General features: G+C 44.2%; 1 protein-coding gene across 1 annotated transcript in view; it reads right to left on the bottom strand.

Annotated features, from left to right (window-relative positions):
- The window catches only part of eipr1 (EARP complex and GARP complex interacting protein 1), a 112,188-nt gene that overhangs the window by 10,482 nt on the left and 86,706 nt on the right, over positions 1–15,000 (bottom strand). Inside the window, exon 7 of the mRNA XM_083633557.1 lies at positions 1,454–1,621. Coding sequence (XP_083489683.1) covers positions 1,454–1,621 — 168 coding nt within the window. The remainder of the gene's footprint in view (positions 1–1,453; positions 1,622–15,000) is intronic.

Raw genomic sequence — 15,000 nt, 5'->3', positions numbered from 1 at the left:
ATATATATATATATATATATATATATATATATATATATATATATATATATATATATATATATATATATAATGTATACTACTACTTACTTTCTACTCCGATGTTGTAATAATAATAATATAACACCACACAAGCATAAAGGCATAAAGCCATCATGAATATGGGGATAACATAATTTGGATTAAAAAAGTCAAGGAGAGTCGTATAATTCCAAGATCACGCAGAAACCAATCTACAATCGGGGGAGAGAAAGAGAGAGCTATTATTATAGTTATCATTATGATTAGTGTATTCTTAAGTTGTATTTGTATAGCCCTTAATCACAGTTAGTTCCAAAGAGCTTCCAGACGCCCACATTATGAAACAATAAATGTAAACATCAACGTCCAACCTCAGACCCTCAATGAGAACAAGGGAAACTCCCATGAAAAAACTGCCTGAACAAAGCTCTACAGGTGTGTGTGTGCATGTGTACAGAATACATCAGTCTATCCACATGTCTATCTACCCTGTGCATAAAGTGTGTGTGTGTGTGTGTGTGTGTGTGTGTGTGTGTGTGTGTGTGTGTGTGTGTGTGTGTATGTTAGCCCTGTGTGTACAGTGACTCTTCTTTTACATACTCATATTGTTCCTAGAGTGAAACATATTCATTGTATGTTGATAAATACTATACTGGCTGAGTATTATTATCAGCAGCAGCAACAGCATGTGGCTGGTATTGTTTTCACCGTGTGTGTGTGTGTGTGTGTGTGTGTGTGTGTGTGTGTGTGTGAGTGTGTGTGTGTGTGTGTGTGTGTGTGTGTGTGTCTGTGTGTGTGTGTCTGTGTGTGTGTGTGTCATCAAGGCAAAATGTGGTCCTGGAAACACCTATTGTAGCAGCAACTACCACAGAAGCCGTTTTGAGTACTTTTCCAGGTGCTTCTATGTCTGTCTGTCAGATTTTGGTAGCGTGATAGCGTCAAAACAGTGCAAGATGCAGAGACAAAACTGACAGGTTTGTAGTTGACTTCAAAATGAAGGCAGAGTACATTGGGCGTGACCCGAGCATGTCCCTCCCCCACACTTTATGTCCCTGGCTCACATTTGTTTTAGGTTGCGGTTGTTTTTGTCATTACTGGTTTCAGTGGAGAGTTTGAGTGTCTCTCAGAAGGTTTCTCCCCTGCCAAGAATACAGTTTGGGGGAAACAAAGACAACTTGTAATTTTGGGGCATTAAAACGATCAAATTTACATGTATTGAATATCAGCACATAATACTGGCTAGCGGAAGGCTTGGTCCAAAAATACTGGTATCAGCCTTCAAAAATCCATACTGGTTGAACCCTAATTGCCTCTAATGTAGCTATAATAATAATAATGTAAGAATCAACGGGAACTTGAACCCAGGGTGCTCCGGTTGAAGGACGGTGCCTTGTACTCACTGCCCATTCACCCCCACCCTCCACATCCCACCCACCAGTGGGAGTGCTCCTCCAGGGCCTTGACAGGCTCCTGGACGTTGCGGACGTCCCAGAACTTGACCTTGCAGTCGTCTCCGCAGCTGGCCAGGTAGTACTGGCGGTTGGGGTTGAAGTCCAGGTCACGCACCAGCTGTCCGTGGGCATTCTCTATACAATAGATCTGACTGGAGAGGAGAGAGAGAGAGAGAGAGAGAGAGAGAGAGGGTCAGCAGGAGAGACAATTGAAAGGGGGATGGAGCTGTGGTAGGAAAGAGGGAACGGAACACAAGAGTTTGGAAGGGAAGGATGGAGCGAGGCGATAAGAGCGAGGGGAGCGGGGAAAGAGTTACCCCGCTAGCCAGGCGCTTCTCGCTCATACTGAGCATTAGCACCTGGCCAACCACATAACATTTCCCCATAGACCAGCTTTCTGCTCTTGCGGCTACGTCTTAAAAGATTACATACCTGAGCCAGAAACTTGAAGTGAAGACCCTATCCGATGCCTCACATCCTCTTCTAAATGGCGACAGATGTTGCCGCTTCCAACTTGTTGCATAAAATCCATTTTTATCTCTTTGATATCAAAAAGTCCTTAATGCATTACCATTCAGGAAGTGTGGGGGGCAGTATGGACAGCGACGCACTGTGTTTACACTACTGCCCCCCACACTTCCTGAATGGTAATGCATTAAGGACTTTTTGATATCAAAGACATAAAAGTGGATTTTATGCAACAAGTTGGAAGCGGCAACATCTGTCGCTATTTAGAGGACCCTATCCCATGCTAGGCATGGCACAGAGGCTCCTCTGTGTCTGTGAGTGAAGGCCAGGCTCCTCTGTGTCTGTCAGTGAAGGCCAGGCTCCTCTGTGTCTGTCAGTGAAGGACAGGCTCGTCTGTGTCTGTGTCTGTCAGTGAAGGCCAGGCTCCTCTGTGTCTGTGTCTGTCAGTGAAGGACAGGCTCCTCTGTGTCTGTCAGTGAAGGCCAGGCTCCTCTGTGTCTGTCTGTCAGTGAAGGACAGGCTCCTCTGTGTCTGTCAGTGAAGGACAGGCTCCTCTGTGTCTGTCAGTGAAGGCCAGGCTCCTCTGTGTCTGTGCCTGTCAGTGAAGGCCAGGCTGCTCTGTGTCTGTGTCTGTCAGTGAAGGACAGGCTCCTCTGTGTCTGTGTCTGTCAGTGAAGGCCAGGCTCCTCTGTGTCTGTGTCTGTCAGTGAAGGACAGGCTCCTCTGTGTCTGTCAGTGAAGGACAGGCTCCTCTGTGTCTGTGTCTGTCAGTGAAGGACAGGCTCCTCTGTGTCTGTCAGTGAAGGACAGGCTCCTCTGTGTCTGTGTCTGTCAGTGAAGGACAGGCTCCTCTGTGTCTGTCAGTGAAGGACAGGCTCCTCTGTGCCTGTCAGTGAACGACAGGCTCGTCTGTGTCTGTCAGTGAAGGCCAGGCTCCTCTGTGTCTGTCAGTGAAGGCCAGGCTCGTCTGTGTCTGTCAGTGAAGACCAGGCTCCTCTGTGTCTGTGTCTGTCAGTGAAGGCCAGGCTCGTCTGTGTCTGTCAGTGAAGACCAGGCTCCTCTGTGTCTGTGTCTGTCAGTGAAGGCCAGGCTCCTCTGTGTCTGTGTCTGTCAGTGAAGGACAGGCTCGTCTGTGTCTGTGTCTACCAGTGAAGGACAGGCTCGTCTGTGTCTGTCAGTGAAGGCCAGGCTCCTCTGTGTCTGTGTCTGTCAGTGAAGAACAGGCTCGTCTGTGTCTGTCAGTGAAGGACAGGCTCGTCTGTGTCTGTCAGTGAAGGCCAGGCTCGTCTGTGTCTGTCAGTGAAGGACAGGCTCGTCTGTGTCTGTCTGTCAGTGAAGGACAGGCTCCTCTGTGTCTGTGTCTGTCAGTGAAGGCCAGGCTCCTCTGTGTCTGTGTCTGTCAGTGAAGGACAGGCTCCTCTGTGTCTGTGTCTGTCAGTGAAGGCCAGGCTCCTCTGTGTCTGTCTGTCAGCTCAATAAAGAAGCTGACACTGGTGGTGGTAAATGATAAAGCCAAGCCTCATAAGCACACGCAGCCTTGAGATCCTGCTGGAGTCAAGTTAACAGAATGACGTGACAGAGGGAAGAGAAACATACTGTGGGAGGAAGAGTGCATAGTCTCTGCTTTCATCTTTCTGGCCACCTCATTTCCCCCTGATGCCCCGGTCGCTGCTCCACCCTGTGCCGATCTGGGGAGAGCCATAGACTAGCACCATGCTTCCTCCGAGACATGTGCAGTTGCCAGCCGCTTCTTTTCACCTGACAGCAGGGGGGCTTCACTGGTAGGACGTAGCATGTGGGAGGATCACGCTGTTCCCGAACAAGCGGCCCGACCGACCAGAGGAGGCGTGAGTGCAGCGACCAGGATGCATACCCTCCATCCGGCTTCCCAACCACTGTATACTGCTGTATACAGCTGTATACAGCAGTATACAGTGTATACAGCTGTATACACTATACTGCTGTATACTGCTGTATACCCTGTATACTGCTGTATACCCTGTATACTGTGGAAGCCTGACCAAGCCGGAGGCAACACGGGGGCGTGAACCTGAGCGGATGCTCCTGTACCCAATGGTACAGGAGCATCTGCTCAAGAACCACTAGACTGCTAAACAGTTTCTTCCCTCAGGCAGTCAGACTAAACCTGAAGAAATAATATGAACTGTGATTTCAACTATATATATACAGTATATACTGTATATATATATATATATATATATATATATATATATATATATATATATATATATTTGAAATCACAGTGTGTGTGTGTATATATATATATATATATATATATATATATATATATATATATATATATATATATATATATATATCAGAAGGAGAATACTCAGCACTCAGCCCTCAAACAAGGCAGTCGCTTTTTTTCTCTCTCCCTTATCTCCTCTCCCTTTCCTTTCCCTCTGCCTGCAACAACACCCTAACCAGAGCAAACTTGCATTCGTCTACTCGAAATGACAAATATGGATTTATTGGATTTACTAAGCTGGTCTCTCAACGCAAATCAACTAAACTTTGAGGAATGCGGGGTCCGGGGAACACCCACCCTCTGCCCAGACGGATCTTTCGCCGCGGGGTACGGGAAGACAACAGCGATTGACCCTAGGCTGTGACGTCATGAAAATTGAGATGGGCGGTCAGTGAATTTGAACTGTGAAAAATGGATTATATCGTGGATTATATCGTGGAAATTCCACTGATCTGCAAAAGAGAAATGAACTAAGTTGAGAATCCAGAGACTTGACACCTGTTGTTGACTTTCTGGTCTGTGTGACCCTGGTCTGTGTGACCAGGAATTCCAGGCAACCAAAACATTTCTATTCTAATCGGGATTCCTCGAACTGCCAAGGACGCAGCAATTCCTCCCCTGATATTTCGTCTGCAACTGCGCTCATCCCCCCACCTAAACCCCCCGCCTTGTTACAGCTCTTGCATCACCCCCCCCCCGCCCCCTTTTCCTCCGATACATCCATACAGCGAGCCACTTGCGTTTGTTGAGGAGCTAGTTTGCAACAGTGGCGCTGCGCACGTGGCGACCCGGCTGAGGGCAGCAGATGGTCTTTTGGAATCTGTACATATTGCAACAAATGTTTATGTATTGTATAATATTGAAGTGTGCCTTTATTACTTTTTCAAACTAGTAATAATGTATTACAATTCTGAAGTGTGCCTTTATTACTACTCTCAAACTAGTAATGATGTTGTAATATCCACTACTGCCTGATGTGAACCAAAGTGCCCTTCTGGGACATGTATTAAACTGATTGATTGATTGATTGATACTGGAGCACTCAGGTCATCTTTAGAGGGTTTATTATAAGGTACAGATCAAACACTGATGTTTCGACACTTAGTCTTCTTAAGCTACTGTGGTTCCTCAACTGTTGAGCACCAGTCTCCATCTTCCTAACTGTGGTTTAGCGGATGAACTTTCTCTAAATATATATATATATATATATATATATATATATATATATATATATATATATATATATGTGTGTGGACAAAATCCCTACTTGTGTTGGTCTCTAAAATTCATGTAGATGTTGTGGTCTCTTTCCCCTCCTCTCCTTCCCTCTCTCCAGGCTAGCTTAGCTCAGCTCAGTTTGGTTGGGCTTTGTTCAGCGGTGCGGAAAGCCTCTTACAGTGTAGCGGCCCTGCTGGATTCCACCAGCAGATAGCCGGCTAGCTAGCCGCCCCGCTGATCACATTAGGCAATTAACATGCTAATTAAAAATCTCATTAAAAAAAGAGAGGTATAAGGAAATGACCTGGGGCAGACCGCTGGGCTTCAATTGGGTCAAGACGACTCTGTGACTCTGTGTGTGTGTGTGTGTGTGTGTGTGTGTGCACGCGCGCACATGTGTGTGTATGTGTGTGTGTGTTGTCACTTCCAATGGGCCATGGCCTTGGTGACAGAATATGGGGCTTGACAGAAAATGGCAAGAAACTAGGAAGGGCTTAAACTGAAGGCACATAATGGTTTCTTTGATGGACAAAGCGAGGATAGATGTTCTCTATGATATTCTATACAAATGAGTGTGCATACATTGATATATGGTCCACACATACACGCATGTTTCCACATACTTACAGACGGCAAAGATCTGACTGTAAAAAGGCCTTTTCCCCAAATCAAGTGCATGGCGGTGGATATGGCAAAATGTCCAAATTTGAGTTGCAGTTTTGATTATTATACTGACGAGCAAAGATAAAGCAAAAAAATTGCCAGAAATTAATTTCAAAGAGTACTTTGAAGAGCACTAATGTTCTCATTTATCACAAATAATAACACCTTGTAAATATCAATCGTTGCTCTACTTGCAACTAATGTGAGATGCAACACCTTAAAGTGTAACTAACCCCCAAAACACTTTTTTTCAGCTTTTAACCAATATATATATGGCTTTTGGGGTGGTGTGTGAAGGATTCTGGTCAAAATTTCCACATTTGAGACCAAACTGTTATTGTACAAAATGCATCATTTTCACCAGGAAAAGTGCCCTCTATCGGTTGAAACTTTTTTTTGGGGGGCCTCTAAAATGGCCGATTTGGTTACATCCTACGTCATGGCCAACTCCTGCCTTTCCCACTCATGTGAAAAATGTTTTTTTCCCCATGTGATTATTATTACTGTGGTTCACACCAGGAGAGTTGCAACATCTCCATTCACTCCAATGGACACGTTTTTTGCACGAGCCCTTTAACAGTGCAATGCATCATGGGTAATCGGGTAATTAGTTTTGTTACATGGCAGTAAAACGCCACTGAATGACCAAATTGATATAACTTTTAACCATTTCGAGTAACACTGTTTCCATATGGACCACCAGCGTTAGTTTGTTGTTTATAACATGGCTATATTTATAACGTTTTCTATCTCTGATACACTGAAAATACTGGGAGGCTGCCCATATCGTCTCTGTCGATGATTTGATTTGACAGTTCTGGGCACTGGCGTTGGCGTTGGCCAATCCTGGCGTATTTCGCCCGCAAGGCACGAGCCAACTAGGTTAAAGCCCCATTAAGCAACTTTTCCAAGTTTTGCTATTGGGGAAACTGCGCCCTCTGGGTGCAATAGTATCGGTATCGATATCGCCATTCAAAGTCAACAAAACACAGCACGATAAAGCTCTATGTACACATTGTGACATCGGGTACTCACCACGTGATGAAATAATAATCCATAGTTACGTGAAACGTCATTTTCGTAGCAAATCCGCACTGAGTTACTTCCTCAGCACAACACAGCGCTTCAGCTGTACAGCGCATGTGCAGTATGTGCCTCCAGGCTGCCTCCGGGACGCAGGCATGAAATTGCTTAGTCCCAGGAGAGGCCTTTGGAGGGCGGTGTGTGACCAATAGAGGCGACATTGTCTCTGTTATAAGTCACTGTACCATCTCCAATGATTAAAAAGCTGTTATAAGGTGAAAAAAGGTGCTTATTGGGGCTTTAACGTGGAGCATTGGGGTAAATACAATATTCCTGGAATGCGAGTTTAACGAGCCAGTTACAGTTAAGTTCGCAGACGATACCACCCTCATAGGCCTCATCACAGACGGAGATGAGGCGGAATACAGACAGGAAGTTGACCATCTGGTGACTTGGTGCAGTCAAAACAACCTGGTGTTAAATGCTCAAACTAGAACGACCGCAACGCGGACTTATGCCTCCGCCATTAGTTCATTCTGGAGTCCAAATCGCCATTTGAGGCAAATTGGAAGAGATTCCGTCAAGGCGCTCCGGTGATGTTGCGTTACAGAGCTTGGAAATTGGGTGTGTGAGAGGTCACAGTGACCTTGAACTTTGACCACCAAAATGTAGGGTCATCTGTGGCACTTCCGTGACCGTGGAGAGCGAAGGTCCGTTTCTCAATGGATTTGTCATCTAGGAGGGTTAATAAACAAATTTAGCCGGGGTGTATTTTTAAAAAAGGCGGGGAAAATATTTGAGAGACCAAAATCCAAAATGTCTGCCGTGGAAATTAACTTTTTAATGGTTTGACCTACAATGATGCACAATACATGGTTTCAGAGCTTATTCTGGTCAAGGAATACATATTTGGTGTTTATATAATGATTTGACTTATTTTTTACCTTCAAATCCAAGATGGCTGCCAATTTTGAGCTCTAAAAGGCAGTTTTTTCAAAATCGTCATAGAGCCTTCATATTAGGCTTGAATGACAGGTCTTCTCATGATGAGTTGAATAATATACAGTATAAGTACACAGAAGTAATCTCTGAGGTCATTAAAGTCAATGTTTGTGTGTAAACAACAGTTGCTGATTGCGGTTTCCCATTAAATAGGGTAGGCTACTGAGAATATGGTGTCCAGTTCATCCCATCACATTTTCATAATGAACCAAAAACAATTTTGCACTATAGCCTAACATAAAATAATATTCTGTATGCAAAGCTAGCAAGGTTAGTTGCTTGAGCTGAATTTAAAGGTCAACTCAAAACAAACAATGAAATTAACTTTGAAATTAAAACTGAATCCTAGGCTACTAAATTTCATCAGCACACAGTAAAGGAAACTTGTCTTTGAACTCAGCTGACTGTCTAGTCCTAATCCCTGTTGTGCAATGTCCCTTTTCAGTAAAGTTTTAGTTTTTGTTAAGAGTATGGACTTTTAATCTTGACCTTGTTGGTAGGCAACGGCCCTTTTTCAGTCAAGCATTTTCAGATTAGCTCAGTCAGTCTGTGAAGCAGTCAGTGTCAGCACTTGCGCGAGCTCACTTTTTCTCTAACTAATGTTAACATTACACACTTTAAGACACTTTGTTTGAGGATATAAAAGGAGGTACGGTGGTGTAGTGGTAAGCACTATTGCCTCACAGCTCGAAGGTCGTGGGTTCGATTCCCACCTGGGACGATGTGAACGCTGAAGGAATGCGTGCCCGTCCGCATGTCCTCGAGTGCCCACCGCCCGGGTGGGGTCGTCAAAAGGGCCTTTCTGTGTGGAGTTTGCATGTTCTCCCCGTGCCTCCCGGGGGTTTCCTTCATATAGGAACCCCCTTCACCAAAAACATGCAATATCCTGGTTGCTAATGTGGTTCCTCCTCTGGTCGTTAAGGGCGCCTGTTTGGAGGGAGGGGAACACGTTGGAATAGCGTGATCCTCCCACGTGCTATGTCCTACCGGTGAAGCTTCCCCTGTCAGGTGAAAAGAAGCGGCTGGCTAACTGCCCATGTCTCGGAGGAAGCATGGAGCCAGTTTTGGCTCTCCCCAGATCGGCAGAGGGTGGAGTAGCAACCAGGATAAAGAAATTACGTTAGCACTAATATGGGATAAAAAATCGGGGGGGGGGGGGGGGGGGGGGGGATATATAAAAATAAAAAATAAACTTTGTTTGAGGATATCAACGTTATTCACTAGTCTAAAGATAGTTCTACCATCAAGAACATATAAAACAAAAGCAAAAACAATTTTTATTTGCAGAAGTCATCATTGATATTTGGTGTTAGCTAACGTTAGGTAACGTTATTATTTTTAGCTAAAGTTAATGTTATCTGTCTCCACACTTCTGTCAACTGACATATGCATTTGCTTTTGAAAATAAACAGCGTATAACAGCAATATAATATAACAGTAATATAATAGCGAGTTGCTTTCCCTCCCAATGAAAGACAAAGCACACAATGTCCTATGAATGTGTCCTAAAATGTGACAAGCCTTGCAAGCCCACCGATACAATAAATCAAGGCAAATGGGACAGCTTACAATTAAAAGCCCAAGACTGGTCAGGACTTGATAAATTTGATGATGTTTACACCACCACCTCCTGGGAAGATGGGCCAACCAATCGGTACATGCATTCGTCATGTTATATTTAAGCAATATATCACGAGAGCAAGTGTGTTGTGGTGAATATATCCCGCTGATAAACTGTTATCCCACGAGGCCGCAGGCCGAGTCGGATAACAGTTTATCAGCGGGATATATTCCACAACACACGCTGCTCGAGTGCTATGCTTTTATAAAACGGTTTCCAAGTATGATAATATAATAATAATAATAATACTATAAGTCCGACTCCGACTGGCATGTCATTCTGATAGTCAGTTGAAACACTACTGTAAGGCGGGACCGCAAGAACATGCGGGTGATTTGATTGGATCGTTCTGGAGACTGAAGTTGACATTGGCCAATCCTGGCGCTTGCTGAGTAGCTGAGAGCTTTCTGAAAACCGCGACAGGCAGCTCCAGCGCAGCGCTGCATTCTCAGCGCTTGCTGAGAAGCTGAATGCTTTCTGCAAACCCCGACACCAACTAACGTTACGGGGTTAAATGCGGGGTTAAATGCGGGGTTAACAGCCTTTCTTTTGCAAAGAAGACATTAGCCCGCATCTATTCTTGTACAAAACATCATTTTCTGCGAAGTATTAGTAAAGTTCTAAGCGAAGATCGATTCACAAGGATCTGACAGCTGTCTCCGCCATTTTTTTTTTCTACGTTGTCATTTGAGGTAAGCCTTATTATTACTCTCTTAGTAAGAGAGTTGCCATGGCAACCAATAACCCATGGCCATGGGTTATTGAACTCGGTTACTGGAATTATACAATGGCTGTGAACCAATCAGATTGCTTGATTTGAGAGAGCCGTTTTATAATTCTATTTAATCTTCAGTTATGCTTAAGCAAGCCAGGCTGTTTATTTTCAAAAGCAAATGCATATGTCAGTTGACAGAAGTGTGGAGACAGATAACATTAACTTTAGCTAAAAATAATAACGTTACGTAACGTTAGCTAACACCAAATATCAATGATGACTTCTGCAAATAAAAATTGTTTTTGCTTTTGTTTTATATGTTCTTGATGGTAGAACTATCTTTAGACTAGTGAATAACGTTGATATCCTCAAACAAAGTGTCTTAAAGTGTGTAATGTTAACATTAGAGAAAAAGCGAGCTCGCGCAAGTGCTGACACTGACTGCTTCACAGACTGACTGAGCTAATCTGAAAATGCTTGACTGAAAAAGGGCCGTTGCCTACCAACAAGGTCAAGATTAAAAGTCCATACTCTTAACAAAAACTAAAACTTCACTGAAAAGGGACATTGCACAACAGGGATTAGGACTAGACAGTCAGCTGAGTTCAAAGACAAGTTTCCTTTACTGTGTGCTGATGAAATTTAGTAGCCTAGGATTCAGTTTTAATTTCAAAGTTAATTTCATTGTTTGTTTTGAGTTGACCTTTAAATTCAGCTCAAGCAACTAACCTTGCTAGCTTTGCATACAGAATACTATTTTATGTTAGGCTATAGTGCAAAATTGTTTTTGGTTCATTATGAAAATGTGATGGGATGAACTGGACACCATATTCTCAGTAGCCTACCCTATTTAATGGGAAACCGCAAATCAGCAACTGTTGTTTACACACAAACATTGACTTTATTGACCTCAGAGATTACTTCTGTGTACTTATACTGTATATTATTCAACTCATCATGAGAAGACCTGTCATTCAAGCCTAATATGAAGGCTCTATGACGATTTTGAAAAAACTGCCTCAAAATTGGCAGCCATCTTGGATTTGAAGGTCAAAAATCGGTCAAATCATTATATAAACACTAAATATGTATTCCTTGACCAGAATAAGCTCTGAAACCATGTATTGTGCATCATTGTAGGTCAAAGCATTAAAAAGTTCATTTCCACAGCAGCCATTTTGGATTTTGGTCTCTCAAATATTTTCCCCGCCTTTTTTAAAAATACACCCCGGCTAAATTTGTTTATTAACCCTCCTAGATGACAAATCCATTGAGAAACGGACCTTCGCTCTCCACGGTCACGGAAGTGCCCCAGATGACCCTACTATCATCCTTGAGTCCAAGTCGATGTTTGAGACAAGTTTGATTAAATTCCGTCAAGGCATTCCTGAGATATCGCGTTAACAAGCTTGAAAATGGCGCTCGAGAGCTCACCTTGACCTTTGACCTTTGACCACCAAAATCTAATCAGATCATCCTTGAGTCTAAGGCGATGTTTGAGGCAAATTTGATGAAATTCCGTCAAGGCATTCGTGAGATATCGCGTTAACAAGCTGGAAAATGGCGTTTGAGAGGTCACAGTGACCTTGACCTTTGACTTTTGACCACCAAAATGTAATCAGTTCATCCTTGAGTCCAAGTCGATGTTTGAGACAAGTTTGATTAAATTCCGTCAAGGCATTCCTGAGATATCGCGTTAACAAGCTTGAAAATGGCGTTCAAGAGGTCACAGTGACCTTGACCTTTGACCTTTGACCACCAAAATCTAATCAGTTCATCCTTGAGTCCAAGTCGATGTTTGAGACAAGTTTGATTAAATTCCGTCAAGGCATTCCTGAGATATCGCGTTAACAAGCTTGAAAATGGCGTTCGAGAGGTCACAGTGACCTTGACCTTTGACCTTTGACCACCAAAATCTAATCAGATCATCCTTGAGCCTAAGTGAATGTTTAAGGCGAATCTGATGAAATTCCGTCCAAGCGTTCCTCAGATATCGCGTTAACAAGCTTGAAAATGGCGTTCGAGAGGTCACAGTGACCTTGACCTTTGACCTTTGACCACCAAAATCTAATCAGTTCATCCTTGAGTCCAAGTCGATGTTTGAGACAAGTTTGATTAAATTCCGTCAAGGCATTCCTGAGATATCGCGTTAACAAGCTTGAAAATGGCGTTCGAGAGGTCACAGTGACCTTGACCTTTGACCACCAAAATCTAATCAGATCATCCTTGAGCCTAAGTGAATGTTTAAGGCGAATCTGATGAAATTCCGTCCAAGCGTTCCTCAGATATCGCGTTAACAAGCTTGAAAATGGCGTTCGAGAGGTCACAGTGACCTTGACCTTTGACCTTTGACCACCAAAATCTAATCAGATCATCCTTGAGCCTAAGTGAATGTTTAAGGCGAATTTGATGAAATTCCGTCCAAGCGTTCCTCAGATATCGCGTTAACAAGCTTGAAAATGGCGTTCGAGAGGTCACAGTGACCTTGACCTTTGACCTTTGACCACCAAAATCTAATCAGATCATCCTTGAGCCTAAGTGAATGTTTAAGGCGAATCTGATGAAATTCCGTCCAAGCGTTCCTCAGATATCGCGTTAACAAGCTTGAAAATGGTGTTCGAGAGGTCACAGTGACCTTGACCTTTGACCTTTGACCACCAAAATCTAATCAGATCATCCTTGAGCCTAAGTGAATGTTTAAGGCGAATCTGATGAAATTCCGTCCAGGCGTTCCTCAGATATCGCGTTAACAAACATCGGACGGACGGACGGACAGCCGTACGTACGGACGGACAACCCGGATCCATAATGCCTCCGGCCTGGCTATCGCCGGCGGAGGCATAAAAACAATGGAGATGATTGTGGATTACAGGAGGCACAAAGCCCCACCTTCCCCCATCACCCTGGGTGACTCCCCAGTCAACAATGTGGAGTCCTTCCGCTTCCTGGGGACCATCATCAGCCAGGACCTAAAATGGGAGCTGAACATCAGAGCTCTCACCAAGAAGGCACAGCAGAGGATGTACTTTGTGCGGCAGCTGAAGAAATTCAAAGTGCCAAAGGCCACGATGGTGCACTTCTACACCTCCATCGTTGAGTCCATCATCACCTCCTCCATCACAGTCTGGTATGCTGCTGCCACTCTCAAAGACATCAACAGACTTCAGCGCATCATCCGCTGCGCTGAGAGGATAATCGGATGCAACCTGCCATCCCACCAGGACCTGCATGCAGCCAGGACACTGAAGCGGTCTCGCAAGATCATGGCTGACCCCTCCCACCCTGGCCACAAACTCTTTAACTGTTATCCCAAACATATTACTTTAGATATTTATGTCGTCATTTACTTGGCCATGATAACGAAGACAGGAGATCTGGGGCAAAATATATAGCGGACGAGCAGAGCGCGCAAAGTGAGCTGCGCCTTCTGGGCGGAGGTGCGCTGCGCGGCGCATGCGCGCAAGTTTCGCGTCCGGTATGTCCCCAGCGTAAGACAAATTCCTTGTATGTAACTTGCATACTGTGGCAATAAAAGTGATTCTGATTCTGATTCTGACATGTCCTCTGCATTTTACATCAAATGAAGACAATAATGGCCAAGTTAGTTAGTTTATGGAATAGGAATTCTGCCAGGGTACAAGGGACTATTAGGCGGCCATCTTGCCTGCAGAGTCAAGAAATCTGGGGGGGTAAGTCCCCCTGGCTTATTGATTCCCCCGGCTCAAGGATGCTGAAAATGTCTTATGCGTGTAAGAAGTAGCAAGTATAAAGTGTATGACAGTGCCTTTGATTATTCTTCACTTCTATGTCTTCATTTAAAATGAGGAAACTAGCAGATACTGTATTGGGAGGACGCCACACCCCGGTTACGTTATCGCTGTTCTCTTGTTCTGACTTGTCATTGTTGCTGTTGCTATCAGTCATGATAGAGAAAGAAAAAGAATGAAATAGGTGTACAATAAGTATACTGGTATATACATATTACATGTCAGCACTAATGATCCAGCTGCATTCTAAACTGACGGGACTTTCGGGGAACTTAACAGAAAAATGCGATTTCACGTGTGATTTTTAGCTCAAGCAAATGATTTATTGACAGCGCTCTGCCCTCCCTGCGCTCTCTGTGACTGTCAGGTAAGAGGCGTGACCCTGGGCTGTAGGGTGGCTGCTGTTCAAGCCGGCCCGCCGTGGAATGGGACGCGCCCGCCGCGTGAAAAGGAAATGGAGCAGGAAATTGGGTTAGTTTCGCAGTTTCCCCTCTCTGGTGTCTCTGAGCAATCCTGTCCCCAAACACACATGCACGAGCGCGCACATGCACACATACAGTACACACACACACACACACTCCCACGAAATACAGTACGCTCTAGTCTAGTTGAGAGACCTGGGACGTGTGTGTGGGTGTGTGTGTATGAGTCTGTGTGCTTGTATAGCTATCTTAGTGAGAACCTATTTGAGTTTTGCCTGGGAAGTGAGAACATTTTGAAAGTGAGTACATTTAGTCGGTCCTCACAAGACATGGTGCTAAGAGGGTTAGGTTGAATTGGGT

The sequence above is a fragment of the Poromitra crassiceps genome (genome assembly GCF_964638095.1).
Source record: "Poromitra crassiceps genome assembly, chromosome: 3".
Classification (NCBI taxonomy): Eukaryota; Metazoa; Chordata; class Actinopteri; order Beryciformes; family Melamphaidae; genus Poromitra; species Poromitra crassiceps.
This window is presented reverse-complemented; position numbering and strand designations above follow the sequence as displayed.